Source organism: Sarcophilus harrisii, chromosome 1 (genome assembly GCF_902635505.1).
Source record: "Sarcophilus harrisii chromosome 1, mSarHar1.11, whole genome shotgun sequence".
Taxonomy (NCBI): Eukaryota; Metazoa; Chordata; class Mammalia; order Dasyuromorphia; family Dasyuridae; genus Sarcophilus; species Sarcophilus harrisii.
This window is the reverse complement of record NC_045426.1, coordinates 161,839,425-161,862,295: the sequence shown is the minus strand read 5'-3', so window position 1 is coordinate 161,862,295 and position 22,871 is coordinate 161,839,425. Positions and strand designations below refer to the sequence as shown.

The following is a 22,871-nucleotide window of genomic DNA, read 5'->3' as shown; positions in this document are numbered from 1 at the left end:
TCATTTTCCAGATAAGGAAATGAAGGCAAAGAGGATTCAGTGAGTTGCCCAGGATCACACAGCTATACCATGTCTGAAGCCAAATTTGAATCCAGGTTTTTCTGACTCCAAGCCTGGCACTGTGCCATCCAGTTGCCTAACAACCAAAAACAAAAACTTTCCATTTACAATATATGTATTGGTCCATAATTATTTACACATTGTCTCTCCCATTGGAATGTGAACTTCTTCAAGACTGGGGCTGTTTTTTACCTTTCTTAATATTCCCTAAGCTTAGCTCAGTACAAGGCACATGGCAAATGCTGAATAAATGCTTGTTGACTGACTGAATGACTACCTTAAATGGTCTTCCAGCTCTGAAAGAGATAGGGCGGTACAATGGCAAGCATATTAAATCTGGAGTTAAAGGTCCTGGGTTCAAATTCTAGTGGGCAAAAGTGGGTAAGCCACTTAATCTTCCTCTGGGTTTCTATAAAATGAAAAGGATGGGCTGGATGACCTCCAAGGTCTCTTCCAGCTTTAGAGGTGTGTGTGTGTGTGTGTGTGTGTGTGTGTATGTGTGTGTGTGTGTTATCCTAACTGCTTGATTTGGACAGTGGAGAGAATTGAGCTCAATGTCATAGGAACCCATATGCAAGCCCACACAGAATGCTGCACAGATGCTAGGTAACAACTGCACATCTGGAATGGAGGTGCTCAGTGTCACCACCTTGGCACATAAAGCAGGTGGTTATCTCACAGCAGCTCCATGTTTCCTGGACATGACTCTTTCCATCTGGGCACTTTGAAGAACTGGGAAGTAAAGTGTGCCAACTATATTAGTCCTTGGCAATAATCTTTAGTGACCCCTAAAATGAGATCACTAGGAAAATTACAAGAGGGAAGAGTTGCCTTTCCCATTCAGGTGAAAAGGGAGACTTCAGTCTTGCAACATGGGAAGCAGCCAAACCACCTAATGATGCATTAATTAATTAGCATGTACTCACATGGCGATATGTCTACAAAGCCCGGGTCGATGTTATGCAGCAACTCCATTCGGGGGGAAGGGTTTCCTTCACTAGAAAAGAATTTATGGGGAAACATTAATTTCCTTTACAGAAAGGGCATATGCTCTTGGAATACTTCCTTTTGTGACCCTCACAGAAAATAACAAAGCTGCCAGTCTGTGACTTGAACTTGAACCCCCAAATTTCAAAGCTTCTGATTTCTTTATGAAATCCACTTTTACATAGTACAAGTCTGTATAAACATTTATACCACACAGCATAGAATATATGATGAGGAAAAACAAAGCCATCTTATACCTTTCTCCAGTAATTAATGCTGGTTCTATATAAATCTGAATATAATTTAGGAACCACTGCAATTTTATTAAGGTGGGAACTACCAACATCAATCCAGATCACAATCCATTAATCCTTTCTCATATTCTATTGACTACGTCCTTCCACAAAATCTCCATGGAAGATTTACCCAATGCACACCATTTAAGAAAGTGTTCTTCATTCCTTACCCAGCTGTGCTGCTCTGGAATTCTCCATCAACAAGCACCTTCCTCCCATTCTTCCCCATCCTTCTCCACTTCCCCAGCTTCCTTTCGGATTTTGTCTTTCCCCATTAGACTGTAAACTCCTTTATGGCAGGTGTCATTATCCTCATTTTACAGATGTGGAAACTAAGGCAGACAGCTGCTAAGTGACTTGCCTAGGGTCCCATGGATTGAAAATGTCTTAGATTATATTTGAGCTCAATCCTTTTGACTCCATGTCCAATACTATATGAAATTAATTATCTTGAAATATCTATCTATATATCTATATATCTATATAATATTTTTAAGTTCACAAACCCCAGGATAAGAACCCTTGCTCTAGTACATATTCAGTTGAAATACCGGTGATTTTACCCCAAAGTATTTATGTAAATATCAAGAAAAAATTTACAGAAAAAAATAAACATATGCAAATAGAAATCATAGACTATTATTATTGGTACCAGAATAATATCTAGCACAGTACCTGATATAGTAGGCACTTAAACAAATAAATGTGTGTATTTGTATTTAGAGGTATTTAGAGACAGAATGATACAAGGTAAAGCATAAAGACTATGAGGACCTGGGTTCAAATTCTAGCTTTGCCACTTCTACTAAGACTTTGAATGTGGTGTTGTTTGACCTCCTTGAGACTCATTTTTCTCATCTATAAAATCAAGATGGTCTTTAAAATATCTTCTAGCTCTTAACCTACAATCTCTCATTTAACCTCTTTGCTCACCATTGAGAAAATAGAAGACAAAGAACTTAAATGATTTGCTCAATATTGTATAGCTAATATAGGTGACTCCATTGGGAATATAACGCAAATAGACTGATTCTCAAATTAGTGCTCTTTCAATAAGTATGCATACTACTAAAAGAATATGAAGAGATCCTATTCAGTATTAGTGAGCTCAGCAGCAACAGATGCTAAAATGTATAGCTCCCTTTATCTACTACAACTCCACATGCACCATTCAGGTTTTATATAGGAGCCAAAAGCGCAGCAGGAGTGGACACTGCAGAGAGCCCTTCACTTCAACCTTCCTTCTCCTTTCCTCTCCTTAGTTGGACTTTGATTACCCCTCTCCACTACTTTAGGAGGACATTCAGAGTCCTCACTCTGTTAGGATTATTCTCACTATCCCAATGGTGGTGGGCCAAATCTTTCCAGTCAATGCCCTCCCCAAAAATCATACAAACACTGTCTTTCTCTTCCTCTCTGTCTCTCATACACATGTGCACACACATACACACATACAAATATACACTTTTGTGTATGAGAAAGGAGTCACTAATTATAAATCTTCTGATAAGATCTCAAGACATTGCCTTCTGATCTGCTGTTGGAACCCTAAAGAACAGAACTTTCTTTGGTTTTGCTACTTACCCTGAACTAGAACCCTTAGAACCTTTCCATCTGCTTAGATGCTTAGAACCATCCAGTCTGCTAATGAGTCCTCCTATATGTGCTTTCTTTCCCAATGAGAATGGAAGCTCCTGGAGAAGAGATTAATACTTTTTTTTTTTTCTATTTGTATCCCCAGAATTTAGCACAATGTTTGGCATATCTTAAGTGTTTGACAAATACATTTTCACTCATTAGATAGTTAAGTAACTGGACAATTTTGTCAATGAAAACTGAACCCTATAGCTGCAATAGTGAATAATAATTTTGATTTTTGTCTAGGTATCATAGAAAACTTTCTACTTTAAATCTATTTACAATACAGGGCAAAACAAAGGTTTTAGTAGAGCTTGAGCAATAGTATAACTATAGTAATCAGTAAGGACCTGAACATATGCAGAAAAGACAAGTATGATTCCTATTTTTAAAGTGATCTTACTGCCACAGCAATATAATTTAATAATTATTAATTTTGATAATTATTCATTTGAATTATAAAAATTAATTATATCGATCACTGATAACTGTATATTGAATGTAATTATAATTAATATTTATTAATCAATGATCTAACAATCTAAATAATTAAATATTTATTTAATATTTGATATTGAATTAAGGAAAAGCTAGAAGGAAGAAGAACTTCAACCATCCTGAACCAAGACGGACGCTGGTTTAGTTTCTTTTTCATTTTTTTGGAGTTAGAAGACGCAATGATGATTATCCTCTCTCTCTCTCTCTCTCTCTCTCTCTCTCTCTCTCTCTCTCTCTGTGTGTGTGTGTGTGTGTGTGTGTGTGTGTGAATCTGAATCAGTAGAGCTTACTTGGCGGCTGACAGTGGCTGAGTTTAATAACAGTCTACTCTTTCTCACTTTTAGACCCAAGGTTGGGAACCTACAAAGCTTAGACCAGAAGGGTAATAGTCAAACTGCCCTGGGTCAGACCAATTTGGGAATACTGAAAATTTGTAAGTCTCCATCCTAAGCCACCCTAAAGTCCTGGAGTAATACAACATTCAATATCCCTAAGAAAGTAGCAACAGGAGCAGCCCAGACCTTCTTTCCAGAAAGGCACAGAGCTTGGCCCTAACATTAAATCTGAATCCAGGAGAACTAGACTGGAAGAATAAGTGAACAAATAAACCAAAAAGAATGTCACCATTAAAAAAAACCTACTATGTGGAAGGGATGCTAAAGATACAGACCCAGAAGAGGAAGATATCTCCAAAACATCTATAAGCAAAACCTCAAAACTTGGGCACAAATTCAACCAGAAATGTTGGAACAGATGGTGTAAGTGTTTTTTAAAAAGAGTTTAAAAGTTTTTGTCAATGAAATTAGAGTGCTTGAGGGAAAAAATGAAACAGATATGAGAATTATAGAAGAAAGAACTGGAAATGAAATAGACAACATGATACAAGATCTATAAAACCTTGCCTAAGCAACAACTCTCTGATTAGAATGTACCAAATAGATGCTGATGACTCCATAAGACAACTTGGTATCTGTACATTTTTAGCTCTTTCTTTAGAGGTACTATTCACAGACACATAAAAGCTATTACTAATTTGAATAGAAATTTATTTAATGAAAGATATTTAGTAATATATTTGAAAAAATCTGGCATAGATATTATGCATTCACTATACTTCTCTGTAAATGAGAGGAAACACATACTTGGAAATAAGCAAACTAAATGATAGGAGATGACATTTCTAAATATCACAGGTCACAGAGGAACCCGGTGACTAGCTTTTTTCCAGACACATTTCTCACAGGCAGTCAAATTGTGATACATGCTGGAACTGAAGAAAATGATGTTTTTAGTCAAGCATGTCATGAGGTTGCCTTTTTAAATGTGCAAAATTGAAGGTTATTTTGATAAGGAAATGGTCAAAGATATGATTCAGAAAAATTGAATATGTGGCAAGAGATTTAAAAAACTGTCCTAAAACAAAATATCCTTAGCGACTCCAAGTCATTAAGAGAACATGAAAAATACATTAAGAAACTTGGATTTTTACCCAAGGTTCTTTTGCACAACTGTATCTTTCTGGATTTAAAATTGTTCAACATGACCTAAACAGAACTGACCATTCTCATTTCTCCGTTAGTAAATGAAGAAAGCTCCTTTGAACTTCAGAAATATCCCAGAATGGGATTTTAAATGGTAGTTCACAGAGTGACATGTTTCTTGAATACTAATAAACAAGATGATATTTCAAAGAGGAACAGAGACAGAGCCAGATACACTAGCTATAGGCTGATTTAAAGTCATGAAAAACATTATGCTCATGTACCCTGTTTGTACCAGTCAATTTTAGAATGTACTACTGCCATTAGATTCTTGCATACTACTAGGCTCTGCATCCTTATGAACTGTAAAAATTGGTCCCAATTTCCTTCGATATCTGGAGGATAGTTGACTCTCCCCACTGGTGAAAAACAGAGGTGCAATTTGAGAGTCATCATGAGATAGCCCTTCAGATAGCTCCCTCCATAGAAACCTACTAAGGAATTATTTGTCCTTCCTCCCTGACCTGAAACTATTATAGTCACAACTTTTAATTTAGATAGAAAAGGTAGTTATTGAGCTGGTCACCTGGGAAGGAAGTAGAGATGATGAGAGAGAAGGGGAGAGAGATTTTTAAGCTACTTTTTATTGCCTCATCAGCACAGATTAAGTCATATTAAAATCAAGAAACAGATAATTGTCATCTTGAGAAGTATGGAAAGCCTAAAATGAACTATATGGTTCTATTTCATTTCAGTGAAGGTGAAGAATTGGGAAGAGGTAGTGTAGGAGAGAAGCAGTGTGATGTAATAAAGTAAAGGAAAAAGCATTGAACTTGGAATCCAAAAAGCTGCCTGTCACTAATTAGCTTGTGCAAGTCACATGCACTCGGAGATTTAATTTCCTAATTTGTAGAGTGTTTATAATAAGATCTGCCCTATATACTTCATAGAGCTACAATGACAGTCAGATGTGAATTTTTTAATAAGTATAAATCATTTTAGCAGAAAGCTAAGTGGCACAGTATATAGAGTGCTTGGCTTAGAGTCAAGAAGAGAAGGGAAAGGGGCTCCAGATTTAGACAAATCTAACTGCTCGTAAAGAGTAAAAATTAAGGACTTGAATAGAATTTTAGAAAAGTAAGATATGATAGATCTCTGTTAATTACTGAATAGAAATAGAAGTATACATATTCTGAGCTATGCATAGCACTTTTACAAAAATTATCCATATACTGACTAATCATAAAATCCTCACCAACAAATGCATAAAAATATAGTAAACACATCCTTTACATCATAGTGCAAGAAAACTATATTCAGTAAAGGACTCTTAATGAAAAGATTAAAAAATAATTGAAGACAAAATTACTACTAAAAATTAAGCCAAAGAATAAATCATAGGAATTTAATTTTGCTAAAGATAATAACAATGATGGATTTTAATGAGGCAGTCAAAGCAGTCCTTAAGGTAATTTGTAATTCTAAATATTTTGTCAATAAAAATAAGAAAGAGTAAATACATGAACTGGGCACAAAAGCTAGATGACTAATCAATAAAACAATCCCAGTGAAATACTACAATCAAAATTCTAAAACTCAAAGATGAGATAAATAAAATTCAAAACAACAAAGAATAATTGAATTAATAAATAAAATTGAATTGTTTTTTGAAAAACAATAAAATAGATGGATCAACTAATTTAATACAAAAGAACGAAACTAACCACTATCAAAAATGAAAAAAAGATTCAGAACAAATAAATAGGAAATAAAGGAAATCATTAGCAGCTATAATGTCCAATTATAGGCCAATAAAATTGACAACAAGCACAGAAATAAAAAAAAATTATCAGATAAACAGACACAGAAAGATTTTTAGTAATTCAATTTCAGAAAAAAATTAAGCAAGCCATAAATGAACGTCTAAGGAAAATTATTCCAGGCGGATTTACTAATGAATGTTATTAAATATTCAAAGAATATTGTGTAAATTATTGGGAGGAAATAAAGGAAAAGAAGAGGATAGGACAAATTATTTCTAGTCTTATAACCTAAGCCAAGAAGAATAAAAACAAAGAAGTAAAATTATCAAATAATATTCTGAATCAATATTAACACAAAATGTTAAAACAACAAAGGCTACAGTGCCAGCTACCCCCCACTCCACCCTCTTGACACAACACCACATATGAAAGTCCCCTTGAGCTTCAGAGCAATGTTAGTGTAGCACCAAGTAAACAACCAGGGCCTGCAGCCTTTGGAACAAGAAACCTGAGATGGTGCCCCTTCCACCCCAGGGAGCAGAACTCAAATTGAAAAGGAAGGGAAAAAGCCAAAAAAGATAGGAAAAAAAAAAAAAAAAAAAAAAAAAAAAAATCTGATCAAAAAAAGTTATTAAGATAAAGGGAAAATCAAAACATAAACTCAAAAGAAGAAAATAATGTCAAAAAATCTATACACCAAATCCCAAAGTAAAACAGGAAGTGGTCTCAAGCCCAGAAAGAACTCATGGAAGAGCTCAAAAGAGAACTTAAAAAAACATATAAAAGAGGTCGAAGAGGAATTGGGAAAAGAAATGAGAGCTCTGCAAGAGAAATATGAAAAAAGTCAACAGTTTGGAAAAACAAAACAATTACTTAAAAAATAGAAATGGCCAAATGGAAGAAGAGATACAAAATCCACTGAAGAGAAAAATTCCTTAAAAAGTACAATTGGCTGGATGGAAAAAGAAGTCCAAAAGTTAAATGAAGAAAACAACTCCTTAAAAGTTAAAATTGGTGTTAGTAGAGTTGTGAACTGATTCAACCATTTTGGAAAGCAATTTGAAACTATGCCCAAAGGGGTATCAAAACTGTGCAAACCCTTTGATCTATCAGTGTTTCTACTGGTCTGTATCCCAGAGAGATCATAAAAAAGGGAAAAGGAACCACATGTGCAAAAATGTTTGTAGCAGCCCTTTTTGTAGTTGCAAGGAACTGGAAACAGAGTGTTAGAGAATGGCTGAATAAGTTATGGTATAGGAATGTAATGGAATATTGTTGTTTTATAAGAAAGGTTCAGCAGAATGAATTCAGAAAGGCCTGGAGAGATTTACAAGAACTGATGTTAAGTGAAGTGAGTAAAACCAAAGTAACATTGTGCATAGCAATAACAAGATTATATGGTGATCAACTTATGATAGACATAGCTCTTTTCAACAATGAGGTGATTCAAGCCAATTCCAATAGACTTGAGATGGACAGAGTCATCCGCAACTAGAGAGATGACTATGGGAATTGAATGTGAATTACAACATAGTTTTATCACCTTTTTTTGTTGTTGTTTGCTTGCTTTTTTCTTTCTCTTTTTTATCCTTTTTGATTTGATTTTTCTTGTACAGCATGATAAATGTGGAAATATATTTAGAAGAATTGCACATATTTAACCTACATTGGATTCCTTGGTGTCTAGGCAAGGGAGAAAAAATTGGAACACTAAGTTTTGCAAGGGTGAGTATCTTTGCATATATTTTTAAAACAAAAAGCTATTATCAAAAATTTTAAAAAGAAAAGTTAAAATTGGAAAAGTGGAAGTTAATGACTTCATGAGAGATCAATAATTAATTAATCAAAAGAATGAAAAAACATAAAACAATATAAAATGCCTCACTGGAAAAACAACTGACCTAGAAAATAGATCCAGGAGAGATAACATCAGAATCACTGAACTACCTAGAAAATAGATCCAGGAGAGATAACATCAGAATCACTGAACTACCTGAAAGGAGAATCTGTACAGTATCTTTCAAAAAATTATCAAGGAAAACTATTCTGATACCCTGAACCAGAGGACAAAATAGACACTGAAAAAAATCCACTGATCCCCTTAGGAAAGAGAATCTCAAAATAAAAACTCAAAGGGAACAATTTAGCCAAATTACAAATCAGGTTGAAGAAAAAAAATTGACTACAAGTGGCGGGAAAGAAACAATTCAGATATCAGGAAGTCACAATCAGGATTACACAGAATTTATGGAGGTTATGGAACATGATATTCCATAAGGCAAAGGAACTAGGATTATAATCAAGAATTCTATATTTAACAAAATTAAGTATAAGACTTCAAGGGAAAAAATGATCATTCAATAAAATAGAAGATTTTCAAGCTTTCATAAGGAGAAGACCAGAATTGAACAAAAAATTTTATCTCCAATATCAAGATTACAGAGTCTAAAGAGGAAAAAAAGAAATCATAAAAAGCTGAAGTGTTTTATATCCCTACATGGGAAGATGACACTTGCAATTCTTAAAAATAGTATCACTAATAATATACTTAGGAGAAATATACATAGAGGGTATGGGTATAAGATAAATTTGAGGGAATGACATAAAAAATTAAGGTACGCAAAAAAAGAGTATACTAAGGGTAGAGGGAGGAAGAAGTAGAGTGGAATAAATTATTTCAAATAAAGAGGTGTGAATAAGCTAATTACAGTGGAGGGAAAGATGGGAGATGGATACTGGGCAATGCTTAAAGCTCATTTTCATCAGTATTGGGAAAAAGAGAGAATAATGTACACAATCACAATCAGTTGAATATAGAAATCTTATCCTACAGGAAAGTAGGAAGGGAGAAGATTAAGTAAAGGGAGGGTGAGGACTGACAGAAGAGAGGGCAGACCAGAGAAAATGTTATACAGAAGCAAAGCACTGTTAAGGAGGGAAAGGGTGAAAGGAGAGAAAGGACAAACAAGAAAACAGGAGGAAAAATAGAATGGAGGGAAATACACAGTCATCATAACTGTGAATGTGAATTGGATGAAGTCTCCCATAAAACAGAAGTGTACAGCCACCAAGATAAGGTCAAAATGGGTTCATGACCTAGGCATAAAGAATGAAATTATTAATAAATTAGAGGAACATAGGATAGTTTACCTCTCAGACCTGTGGAAGGGGAAGGTCTTTAATGACCAAAGCAGAACTAGAGATCATTACTGATCACAAAATAGAAAATTTCGATTATACCAAACTGAAAAGTTTTTGTACAAACAAAACTAATGCAGACAAGATTAGAAGGGAAGCAATAAACTGGGAAAATATTTTTACAGTCAAAGGTTCTGATAAAGGCCTCATTTCCAAAATATATAGAGAATTAACTCTAATTTATAAAAAATCAAGCCATTCTCCAATTGAAAAATGGTCAAAGGATATGAACAGACAATTCTCAGATGAAGAAATTGAAACTATTTCTAGTCATATGAAAAGATGCTCCAAGTCATTATTAATCAGAGAAATGCAAATTAAGACAACTCTAAGATACCACTACACACCTGTCAGATTGGCTAAGATGACAGGAAAAAATAATGATGATTGTTGGAGGGGATGCGGGAAAACTGGGACATTGATGCATTGTTGGTGGAGTTGTGAACGAATCCAACCATTTTGGAGAGTAGTTTGGAACTATGCTCAAAAAGTTATCAAACTGTGCATACCCTTTGATCCAGCAGTGTTACTACTGGGATTATATCCCAAAGAGATTATAAAGAAGGGAAAGGGACCTGTATGTGCACGAATGTTTGTGGCAGCCCTTTTTGTAGTGGCTAGAAACTGGAAACTGAATGGATGTCCATCAGTTGGAGAATGGCTGAATAAATTGTGGTATATGAAAATTATGGAATATTACTGTTCTGTAAGAAATGACCAACAGGATGATTTCAGAAAGGCCTGGAGAGACTTACACGAACTGATGCTGAGTGAAATGAGCAGGACCAGGAGATCATTATATACTTCAAGAACAATACTATATGATGACCAGTTCTGATGGACCAGGCCATCCTCAGCAACGAGATCAACCAAATCATTTCTAATGGAGCAGTAATGAACTGAAATAGCTATGCCCAGAAAAAGAACTCTGGGAGATGACTAAAAACCATTACATTGAATTCCCAATCCCTATATTTATGCACACCTGCATTTTTGATTTCCTTCACAAGCTAATTGTACAATATTTCAGAGTCTGATTCTTTTTCTACAGCAAAATAACGTTTTGGTCAGGTATACTTATTGTGTATCTAATTTATATTTTAATATATTTAACATCTACTGGTCATCCTGCCATCTAGGGGAGGGGGTGGGGGGGTAAGAGGTGAAAAATTGGAACAAGAGGTTTGGCAATTGTTAATGCTGTAAAGTTACCCATGTATATATCCTGTAAATAAAAGGCTATTAGGCTATTAAATAAAAAAAAAAATGAGTTGGAGAAGGAAAAAAAAAAAACAACAACAACAACAAAAAAAAAACAGAAGCGTACAGCACAGTGGATCAAAAGCCAGAATTCAACAATATATGATTTACAAGAAAAACATGTGAAGCAGAGAGACATACATGGTGTAAAGATAAGGGGCTGGAGCAGAATCTATTATGTTTCAGCTGAAATATTAAAAAAAAGCAAGAGTAGCAATCCTGATCTCAACAGCAAAAGCAAAAATAGACTAATTAAAAGAGATAAAAAAGAGATAAATGAAACTACATCTTGCTAAAAGGTTCAATAGACAGTGAAGTAATCATATACACCAAATGGTTAGCATCCAAATTATTATTTTTGGGGGGAGGGAGGCAACTGGAGCTAAATGACTTGCCCAGGATCACACAGCTCAGAAGTGTTAAAGTATTAGAGATCAGATTTGAACTCCTGATTTCAGGACCAATGCTCCATCCACTGCACCATCTAGCTGCCTTGGCATTCAAATTCTTAAAGGAGAAGTTAAGTGAGTTATAGGTTTATGACCAAACAAAAAGATGGAGAGCATTATGAAATATAAAATAGATAATTTTGATTACATTGAATTTAAAAGCTTTTCCACAAACAAAACCAATCAAAATTAGAAGAAAAGTGGAAAGCTGGGGAAGAATCTTTACAGCATATGTCTCAGAAGAAGGCTTCATTCCTTAAGTATATAGAAAACAGAATCAAATTTTATAAGAATACAAATCATTTCCCAACTGACAAATGGCAAAAGGATATGAACAATTTTCAGATGGAAAAAATCAAAATTGCCTGTAGTCATATGATAAAGTGATTTAAATCACTAATTAGAGAAATGAAAATTAAAACAACTTTGAGGTACTGCCTCATACCTATTAGATGGACTAATATGACAAAAAAGGAAAATGATAAATGTTAGAGAAGATATGGGAAAACTGGGGCAATAATGTAATACTGATGGAGTTGTAAACTTATCCAACCATTCTGGAGAGCAATTTTGGAGTGTACCCAAAGAGCAATCAAAAGCATACTCTTTGATCCAGCAATACCACTACTAAGTCTGTATCCCACAGGATCATAAAAAAGTGAAAAGGACCTATATGTACAAAAATATTTATAGCAGCCATTTTTTGGGGTGGCAAAATATTAGAAATTGGGGGAATGACAATCAATTGGGGAATGGTTGAACAAGCTGTGGTATATGAATGTAATGAAATACTATTGTGTAATAAGAAATGATGAGCACAAACTGGAAAGACTTGTATGAACTGATACAAAGTGTTCATTGAACAAAACCAGGAAAACATTGTACATAGTATCAGTAACACTGTGTAATAATCAACTATGAGAAATTCAGCTTTTCTTAGCAACACAATGATGCAAGACAAGTACAAAGGACTGGTGAAAGAAAATGCTATCTACTTCCCAGTAAAGAACCGATGGACTCTTGAATGAAGATTAAAGCATAATCTTCCCACTTATTTTATTCTTTTTTGTATTTTTTCTTTAGATCTGTTCTTTTTTTTCACAACTGTGATTAATGTGGAAATGTTTTATGTGACAGTACATGTATAACCCATATCAAATTGCCTATGATTTTAGGAAAAAGGAAGGAAAGAAAGAGGAGAAAAATTTGGAACTCAAAATGAATACTAGAAATTGCCTTGACATATAATTGGGGGGGGGGAATGAAATAATATTTTAAAAATAAAATAACTACAGAATACATCCAATAACTGAGAATCTATCTGTTGATACACACAGAGAAATGCAGCTATAAAACACCACAAAAATAAAGATTGATCTAAATAATTAGAGAAATATTCATTGTTCATGGGTATCCTGAGCCAATATAATAAAAATAATACTACCTAAATTAATTTACTTATTCAGTGCCATACCAATCCAACTACCAAAGAATTATTTTACAGAACTATGAAACATAATTATAAATATCATCTGAGGATATAAACTATCAAGAATCTCCAGGGAAATAATAAAAATGAGTATGAAGGAAAGGGTCTCACAGTACCAGATCTCCAACTGTACTATAAAGAAGTAAACATCAAAACAGTTTGGTACTGGTTAAGAAATAGAGAGGTCCATCAATGGGAAAAAATCAGATACACAATAGACAGAAGCAAATAAACATCATAGCCAAATGTTTGAAAAATCCCCAAACCCCAGTTAGCTGCATAAGAACTCACTTTTCAACAAAATTTTATAGGCAAATTGGAAATCAGCCTGTTAATACCATTTCTGGTCATGGCCAATGTGATTTGTTTTGACTGCACATTTGTTATGAAGATTTTGTTATTCATTTTTCTTTTTGGTGGGTGGGGAATGGGGATGTGGGAAGAGAGATAATAAATGCTTATTTTTAAAAGTTAGCTCATTATGGCATTCTGCCTCACAGTATCTTTCTTCCCATCTCTCCTCCATGTCTCATGGTGTCTTTCTCCTTATCCCATCCTTCCCATATGCCTCATGGTGTCTTTCCTCCTTCATATAGCTAACTAACTCTTTTAGGATGCTAAATTCTTTTTAGAATGGCATACTCCCACCTCATAGTGTATATTCCCTTTCTCCTGGTTAATTATGAGTTTCACCAAGGAACTTGCCTTTTTCATTGTTAATTGTTATATGCTCTCCCAGTTCTATTTCATATTTATCATTCCTGGTATCTAGTGCATCTCTTCATTTTGTTGGTAAACTCTTAAATAAATGCCCCTTTTGATAAAGAGAATGGGCATTGTGAATTCTCCACATGACTAAACCCCAACATTTGGTGCCAAACCTCAACATTTGGTGCCAGTTGCTCATCTCAATCTCAACATTTGGTGTGTCTACATCAAACACCTTAAATCTATCTATCTATATACCTATTTGTGTCTGATGTGTCCATTTCTGGGGGTGTAGGAAGAGAAAAAGAAATTTACATGATAATTTTATTGTATATTTAAAAGAAATAGTAAGTTGTACACGGTAGATTTAGTTTCATGTGCAATCAGATTTTTTTTAACTGTACTACATTATAGAAATGCTTGTTTTATTCCATAAATTAAAAGTGAAAAAAATATCTAAGCGTCTTTCACCTATCTCATGCTGTCTCTCAAGTTTCAAGTTTGCCTACCATCCACAATATCTGTGCCATCTGTCCCTCTCCTCTCTATTCCCTCAGTCACCCACTTAGAATAAGCCTTCCTTTTTGTTCATTTTGACAAATAAAAACAGCCTCTCATCAGATGTTCCCACTTCCATCATTTCACTACTCCAGTTCATCTTAATATAACAGCCAGACTAATCCTTTTTACATGTGGATCTGATTGCACCATCACCCCCTACCCCCACCCCCCTGTTCCAAAATCTTTAGCATTTTCTTATTGCCCATCAATGGGCAATGTTCACACTCCTTGGTCTGGCATTCAAGTCCCTTCACATTTTGATTGTACCCTTCTCTCCCCTCTGCACTCTTTGGTCTCCAAATTAAACAGTTCACAAATGCCCCCTGTTTTCTTGTCTTCATGACTTTTCTCATATGTTTCCTATGTCTGAAATAGCTTCCCTCACACTCATTGCCAAAGAATTCTTATTTCATTCTTTAAATCTTAACTCAAATAAGACCTCCCTGAAGAAAACTTGTCTAATCCCTGTGCTCCTTTCAGACCTCACATAGCCCTTTGTTTAGGACCTTTCAGAAGCATTAAAGCTATCTACAATTCTTATCTTCCCATCAGACAGTAAGCTCCCAGGGACTTCTTTTTAATCTCTCCCAGGACTGAGCTCTACATAGGGCATATTGAATTGAATCGAACTGAATCAAACATTGAAACAAGGCCTCAGATGCTTATTTGATTCTTTATTAGGCCAACTACAAGGCTAAGTCTATCTCAGTAAAAAACTATGAGATAACCATCTCCCACTTGGCTGCTTTATTCCTAGTGGCCCCGGTAAGTAGGTCAAAGGCTTTAGCAGATGCTGTTGTGTCCAATGAATGACCATTTTAAAGCAAATTCCAACTGTGAGGATATTCTCTTCAGGGACTTTTTTTTCCCCACATAATAATATTAACTTATACTTTTAAACTCCGAGGTTTGCAAAAGCATTTTTACATACATTAAAAATTCTCTCAATATCCCTATGTAGTAGGTAATAAATATTATTTTCCCTATTTTAAAGGGGATTCAGTAATCACACTTATGTCCTAAGTTTTTTACTTAGGGATTGCGGGAAGCAAAGGTTGAATCAGGAACCATACGCCCTGTTGGCAGGTCTCCCTTCTGGGCTCAAAAAGTGGAACCCAGGTCCTCCCACTTCCATGTCTAGTACTTTGTTATACCAAACTGATTCTTATTAAATTAATAAAGTATTTTATAAGATAATTCTAAGAAAATCAAATTTAATTGATTTGGAAATTACCCCCAAATGGTCAATAAAGTCCTATTTAATTATCCCATTTTCCTGACATCAGTCTATCCCTTATCTTTTTTTTTTTTAAATAACCCAGTGAAAGTCTATTAGTTCAGTATATCTAATTAACTTAAAATCAGAGTTGGAAGGTACCTTAGAGTAAACTAGTCCAACCTTGTCATTTTACCAATAAAAAAGCTAAGGTCCATGAAGTGAAATGATCTATCCATGATCATATATGTAGAGCAACAGAACTGAAATTTGAACCTAATCCTAGAAGCGTGTTTTGCATTACACCATCCTGCAAACTTGACAGAGCTAAGTTTAACCAGAAACTATCCTTCTTCATTCATGATATGATTGAAAAAGAGAATCCTTTCCTCTTCCACAAAGCCCAATTATAATTCTTTTTAAACTTGCATTCAGACAGATGGAGATTTTTTTTTTATTTTTTCACTTTACTTTTATTGATGTGTTTTGTTTTACATTACAGATATATATCAATTACTCCTCCTTCATGAGAAATCTCTAGTACCAAAGTACAATTCAGTAAAATAAGCATATGTCGACCTTGTCTGGAAGTTCAAATAACATTTCACATCAATCACATTCTTCATCCCTTTATTTTTTTTAATAAACATAATTTTGCGTATGCCTTTCTGTTTCATTGGGAGGGAAAAGAAACTAATTTCTTATAACAAATATGCAAAGCCAAAAACAATATAAATTCCTCAATGGTTGTATACTACCCACATACATTTCATTTTTTTTTTTTAAATCACCACCCATAAGTCTCACCTTCATACTCTCTATGTAGGCTCTTTTTGGATACTCTAGCAGCGATAACCTTCTTAGGAGTAATACGTATTATCTTCTCATAGAGAAATATAAACAGTTTATCCTTATTGAGTCCTTATAATTCTTTGTCATAGTTATTTTTATGCTTAAAAGTCTTAAGTTTAAATGTCAATTTTTAATTTTCTTTAATTTTTTCATTCCTTTTTTTAACATTTTAAAATTGTTTTTTGATATAGTATATAGTCTAATTTTTAAGGAATTACTTTTGTATCTCCTTTTTCTCTAGTTCAACTTTTGATATTTCATAGGCTAGATAAAATTTTCATCAGTCATACCATACCTCTTCCAAAATGTCTGCATTTAATACAAGCCACAGATAAAGATATTTTGCTACAAATGTCCGTTAACAAAAGGCCTAATCACGTTTTTCCATTTATGACCTCCTAAAGGCAAACTTATCTACCAGACTATCCTGGAAAAATAAGATCATACATTTAAAGAAGAAAGGAACCTGAAATGTCATCTAATCCAAACTTTCATTTTACAAACAGGACAATTTAAACCAGAGAGGTTAAGTGATTTGCTAAACAAACACCAAGAATAAAACAAAGATTTGAACCAGGTCTTCTGAATTCAGAGCAAATCTTCTTTCTACCACATCTTACTGCCTAAGAAGAAAAGGGTTTTTTTTTCCCCCCTCTGGGATAATATTTCATGTCTAGTCTTACTTTGGGCCAAATCTCACAGTCTGCAGATTCAAGAGGGGAAAAAATCCAGGAGTCACTGATCAGTGACTTGCAACTTGATTCTGATGTGCTAAAATGTTTTTTAAAAGTCTACAGTTTTAGACACTGAGATCACAGCCCTATCAATTTAAAAAAAAAAAAAGGTTCCAATTTTGACTTTCATTTTCCAAACATTTAAGGGTGGGGCAGGGAAATATTTTCCATAAATAAATGGTCAATTAAATTCCACTCTTCTTGTGCCACTTATTCCTGACCATCTGTCCAGTGATGACACACGATGGGAGGAGATATTACATTTTCTTTCACAGGAATGTCCCTGGCTATATTTTTTTTTTGGGGGGGGAAATATTTTTCAAAAAAAAATTTGTCTGATTATATATGGAAAGGGAGGAAAATGCTTGATAATTGAAAAAATTATTTTAAAAAAATTTAAGGTTCAAATAGATATTGATAGATCATTTTCCATTGTAGACTCCAAAATAGACTTGATAGAGAAAATAAAATTCTATAAGGTTTGTGTGAATATGGGTTGGTCACGGGTTGGTGTGAGTGATATAGGTTTCCATGTCCCAGTTCCTAACTCTATAGACTTAGACAAGACATTAATCTCTCTGAATATCATCTTTTCCCCTCATGTATAAAATGGAAATAATAATATTTGCAGGGTTGTTGTGAGGTTATGTAAGGAAGTAGCCTCTTCCTGAACCTTGACCCTAGGTCCAAACTACCCCCAATTCCTGGTCCAGTTTGACTCAGATAAGAAACCTTCTGATCATTGCCTCTTTTAATTCATGTTTCCCTTTACTGAGTGTGTATATATTCTTTCCTTTTTGAACCAATTCCAATGAGAAGCATTGGTCAAGCATTGTAGACCACCCCTTCCCATTTTTTATCCACTATAAAAGCTCTATACTATTATATACTCTGCTTCATCTTGAGTACTTAACTCTATCTGGGACCCCATTTTTACTGACCACCCCTCCACTGTGGGAGTGTATCAACACACAACTTCAATCAGATTTTCTTTCTTTACTTTCTCTCTATCTGTTCCCATTTTATTCTGCATTTTTCCAAAGGTGCAGTGCCTCCCAGTTACATCAGTTCTTTCCCTCAAGCATGAGCAGTTGTTCAAGGCTGTGACTAAGGATTCAGCAGCTGCAGCCACACTTGTAGCCTGAGATTTCAATTAAGGGAATGTGGAAAGCCAGGGCTGAATCAGAAACCTTGTGTCCTAAGGGCAGGGTACTACTTAGTTCTCCCTACACCAGAGATATAACTAGAGCTCCTCAACTGAACCACAGCCCCTTCAGTTTGTTGCCTTGGCAGCATAGGGAGCAAATAAAGGAGTTTTCTGCCCCATTCTGCATAGAAATATTTGTATTTCAAACTTTCCTAAGTATGTTAAGACAGGGTTGAACTAGATAATATATGTAAAATGCTTTGTAACGTCTACAGCATTACACAAATGTGAATTGTTCTTATTTCAAGACCTATGGTTTCATCCCTTTCTACTGATAGAGATTATAACTCATTTCTAACTTAGTAAGCAGTCTTCAGCAGTGGCTAAAGCTTAGATATCCCATGTAGTCAACTTGGATAACTAGGTAATGTAGTGGATAGAGCACCAGGTGTGAAATCAGATTGTTCCTGAATTCAAATCTGGTCTCAGACACTTCCTTGTGGTGTGACTCTGGGCAAGTTACCTAATTCTGACTGTCTCAGTTTCTTCATCTGTCAAATGAGCTGGGGAAAGAAATTGCGAACAATTCCATTATCTTTGCCAAGAAAATCCCAAATGGGGTTATAAGAGTTGGACACAATGGAAAAAAAAATTGGCTGGACTGAAATAGTCAATTTTCTAGTGATAAGATCTTCCCATTTTAAGATGGCTGATATTCAGATATTTGACCCATCATCAGTCCTGTACTCAAAGCATCTCTGTGAATAAATTTCCTCATTTAAACAGGCTGGAAGAGATGATCTCTAAAAGTGTCTCTAGCTCCATCCATGAACTTCCATTGCTTATACTTTCTTCCTCTAGGTGAAAATCATCAATAGCAGCTGGAATACAGCACTAGCTAAGACGTAGATTTTGCATCTCTTGTAAGATATTGAAATATGTACCTCCTCTTTCTGAATAGATGAATCTTAAATCTATTCCCAGTATGTAGCAGAATATTGGGTATCATGATCACCATGATAACACTTACATATATAGAGATTTAAGATTTTCAAAGCACTCTCCTTACAACATTGTAAATCAAATAATAAAATTGTACTATCCAAGCACTTAATAAATGCTTAATGTTTGATCAGTCACAATTTAATCAACAAAAATTCAATTCAATAATTATTTATTAACCACCTACGATTTGCAAGGCACTATGCTGGGTAATAGGCACAAAATAGTTCCTGTTCTGAAAGAGTTTACATTGAATTTTGGGGACACAATACATGCAAAGAAAATTAAAGAAAAAATATGTGCAAAATAATGTCCAGGGATAGGGCACATGTCTAATATGAAGGGCAGCTTGTTAATCACTTAACAAGGATATGATTGGGCACAAGGTGGGCTAGAGTAGGGCTGGAGAGGGGTGTAAGAGGAATGGGGTTGACACAGATAGGCATGAGAGAACAGTAAGTATTTAGGAAAGGGAATTTCATCTAGGCAGCCTGCAAGTCAAACACAAGGATTCCAAGTGGAGCCATCAGATTATTATGCCAGATTAGGAATCCCTAAACAAGACTTGGAAAGTTAGATGTGATGGAAGGTAAATGGAGGATTACTTGCAGTGCATTTCCCTGGGTCATGTCCCAGAGGCTTATTTCCAACTTGACACTGAAATATTAATGACTACTTTGAATCTGACAATTTGCCAATGAGCTCCAAATTCACCTAATTGAACTATCATCTTTGCCCACATTTCTCCTTTTTCCACAGGAAGAATAGGAAACATTTTTGTCAAACGCTTGGCTAATATATAGGGAAATTGATATTATCTAGAGCAGTGAAGTCAAATTCAAATAGAAATGGGGGTAACTAATCCATAAGTAAAGATCCCTATGGAGCACACTTTTTTTTTTGTAATGGAAACTTTTATTTTTAAATTAAAAATTATTTTGTTTTTAATTCATGGAATAAAAGAAGCATTTCTATAATATAAAACAATAAAAAGAGATGACTTATATGAACATACAAATTGACAGTGAACAACCTGCTATTCTCTGCAAATATACAACAAAGTTATTCGGTAAGCTTTTTTTTTCTTTTTCTTCCCCCATCCCATCCTAGAGATGGCTGTATTAACTTAGTTTTAAAATGTGATATAAACTAAGTTTTATTGCATTTTTATATATCTTGTTAAATATTTTACAATTACATTTTTATCTGGTTCAGATGGCACTCTGGAATGTAGCAGGCCATCTCTATAGTTATTCCCTGATTATCAATATAGTAACTCTGTCAGAACAGGAAAGAAGGTAAGTATGGATATGAGACCATGCATGCCCTACACTGCAAATCTAAAGTGCTATATAAAATGTCATCGACTATATTCATGTATGTAAGTCTCATTTTATTTGAACCAAACTTTCTTAGAAAACCAACTATTACATTGGAGAATAATTGCATAATTTAATGTTACCTGATAGTCTTCCACACATCAAAGCCATCAAGTGGCTTTGTGCTATTTGTATGTCCGCCAGCAAGGTTGACTAGAGTAGGCAGCCAGTCAGAAATGTGGATGAGTTCCCTGCTTTGCACTCCTGTCTGTTTCAGTAAGGGGCTGGCTACAAAGCCCACACCTCGAATTCCACCTTCCCACAGTGTCCATTTTCTTCCTCTGAGTGGCCAGTTGTTGCCCCCTGCCAAAGTCTGTCCACCATTGTCTGGAACAAAGTTAGATATTTATATAAAGACCATATTAGTATATTCAGAGGCGATGAGATTTTTAGTTCTCCAATGGTTTGAGATGAGAAAGAAATCCAGTAATACTAAATCGTCAAGTATTAAATCCCACATTAAATCCTCCAATAAATCCTCTACCTTCAAGATGAATTTATGTCCCAAAAAATCGATTTTGTGACAAAAAATTTTATAATAGCTTTTTATTTTTCAAAATATACGTAGATACTTCTAAATATTCACTTTTGAAAAATCCTGAGTTCCAAATTTTTCTCCCTCCCTATTCCTCTCCTGCTTTCCCTAGGCAATAAGTAATTCTATACAGATTAAATATGTGCAATTCTTCTAAATATATTTCCATATTTATCATTCTGCGCAAGAAAAATCAGATCAAAAAGAAAAAAAAAATAAGAAAAAAAACAAGCAAACAGCAACAACAACCAAAAGGTGAAAATAAATAAATGACACAGGGAATGAAGAAGGTAAGTATAGAGAAATATTTCCTTAGAATTCAATAACTAAGTAGATATAATTTTCATCACCATTATCTAAAGAAACAGCATGACAACTGAGTGCCCTTTAGAATTTAATACAGTAAAATAAAATATTCAAATATTGAAATTCAGTCTTGAAGAGCTACAGACTTTATATTGATTAGATTAAATGATTAAATTCACTCTATCTAATTCCCATTCACCCTGGTTGGATCCCAAGAAAGAAGCAACTATATTTCTCTTGTGGGTTTTAAAGGTAGCTCTAAGAGGTTGAAGGTATTGGATTTCCCCCCAACACTATATATAATTCACAAGCCCCATTGGTGGGCTGCCTCTTATTATCAGTTAAATCAATTAGTCAATCAGATTTAATTCACTTTTATAAAGGGTTTTTTACTCAGGTGGTATAGTAAGAACAATTGGTACAAGATATTCCCCTCAAAAATTCATTACATGCAATAACTATAGAAATCTAGTGTTTGACAAATGCAAAGACCCCAACTTTTAGGATAAGAATTCACTATTTGACAAAAACTTCTGGGAAAACTGGAAATTAATATGGCAGAAACTGGGCATTGATCCACACTTAATTAACACCATTACACCAAGATAAGATCAAAATGGGTTCATGATCTAGGCATAAAGAATGAGATTATAAATAAATTAGAAGAACATAAGATAATTTATGTTTCAGACCTGTGGAGGAGGAAGGAATTTGTGACCAAAGAAGAACTAGAAATCATTATTGATCATAAAACAGAAAATTTTGATATCAAGTTAAAAAGCTTTTGTACAAACAAAACTAATGCAGTTTAGATTAGAAGGGAAGCAATAAACTGGGAAAACATTTTTACAGTCAGAAGTTCTGATAAAGTCCTCGTTTCCAAAATATATAGAGAACTGACTCTAATTTATAAGAAATCAAACCATTCTCCAATTGATAAATGATCAAAGGATATGAACAGACAATTTTCAGATGATGAAATTTAAACTATTTCTACTCATATATAAAGGTGTTCCAAATCATTATTATTCAGAGAAATGCAAATTAAAACAACTGTGAGATACCACTACACATGTCTCAGATTGGCTAAAATGACAGGAAAAGATAATGACGATTGTTAAAGGGGATGCGGGAAAACTGGGTCACTGATATATTGTTGGTGGAACTGTGAATCCAACCATTCTGGAGAACAATTTGGAGCTATGCTCAAAAAGTTATCAAACTGTGCATACCCTTTAATCCAGCAGTGCTACTACTGGGCTTATATCCCAAAGAGATCTTAAAGAAGGGAAAGGGACCCACATGTACAAAA

General features: G+C 34.5%; 1 protein-coding gene across 1 annotated transcript in view; it reads right to left on the bottom strand.

Annotated features, from left to right (window-relative positions):
* ARSB (arylsulfatase B) overlaps nt 1-22,871 on the bottom strand; it is a 233,076-nt gene that overhangs the window by 104,608 nt on the left and 105,597 nt on the right. Inside the window, exons 5-6 of the mRNA XM_031966136.1 lie at nt 20,802-21,045; nt 987-1,057 (exon numbers count right to left, since the gene is read on the bottom strand). Coding sequence (XP_031821996.1) covers nt 987-1,057; nt 20,802-21,045 — 315 coding nt within the window. The remainder of the gene's footprint in view (nt 1-986; nt 1,058-20,801; nt 21,046-22,871) is intronic.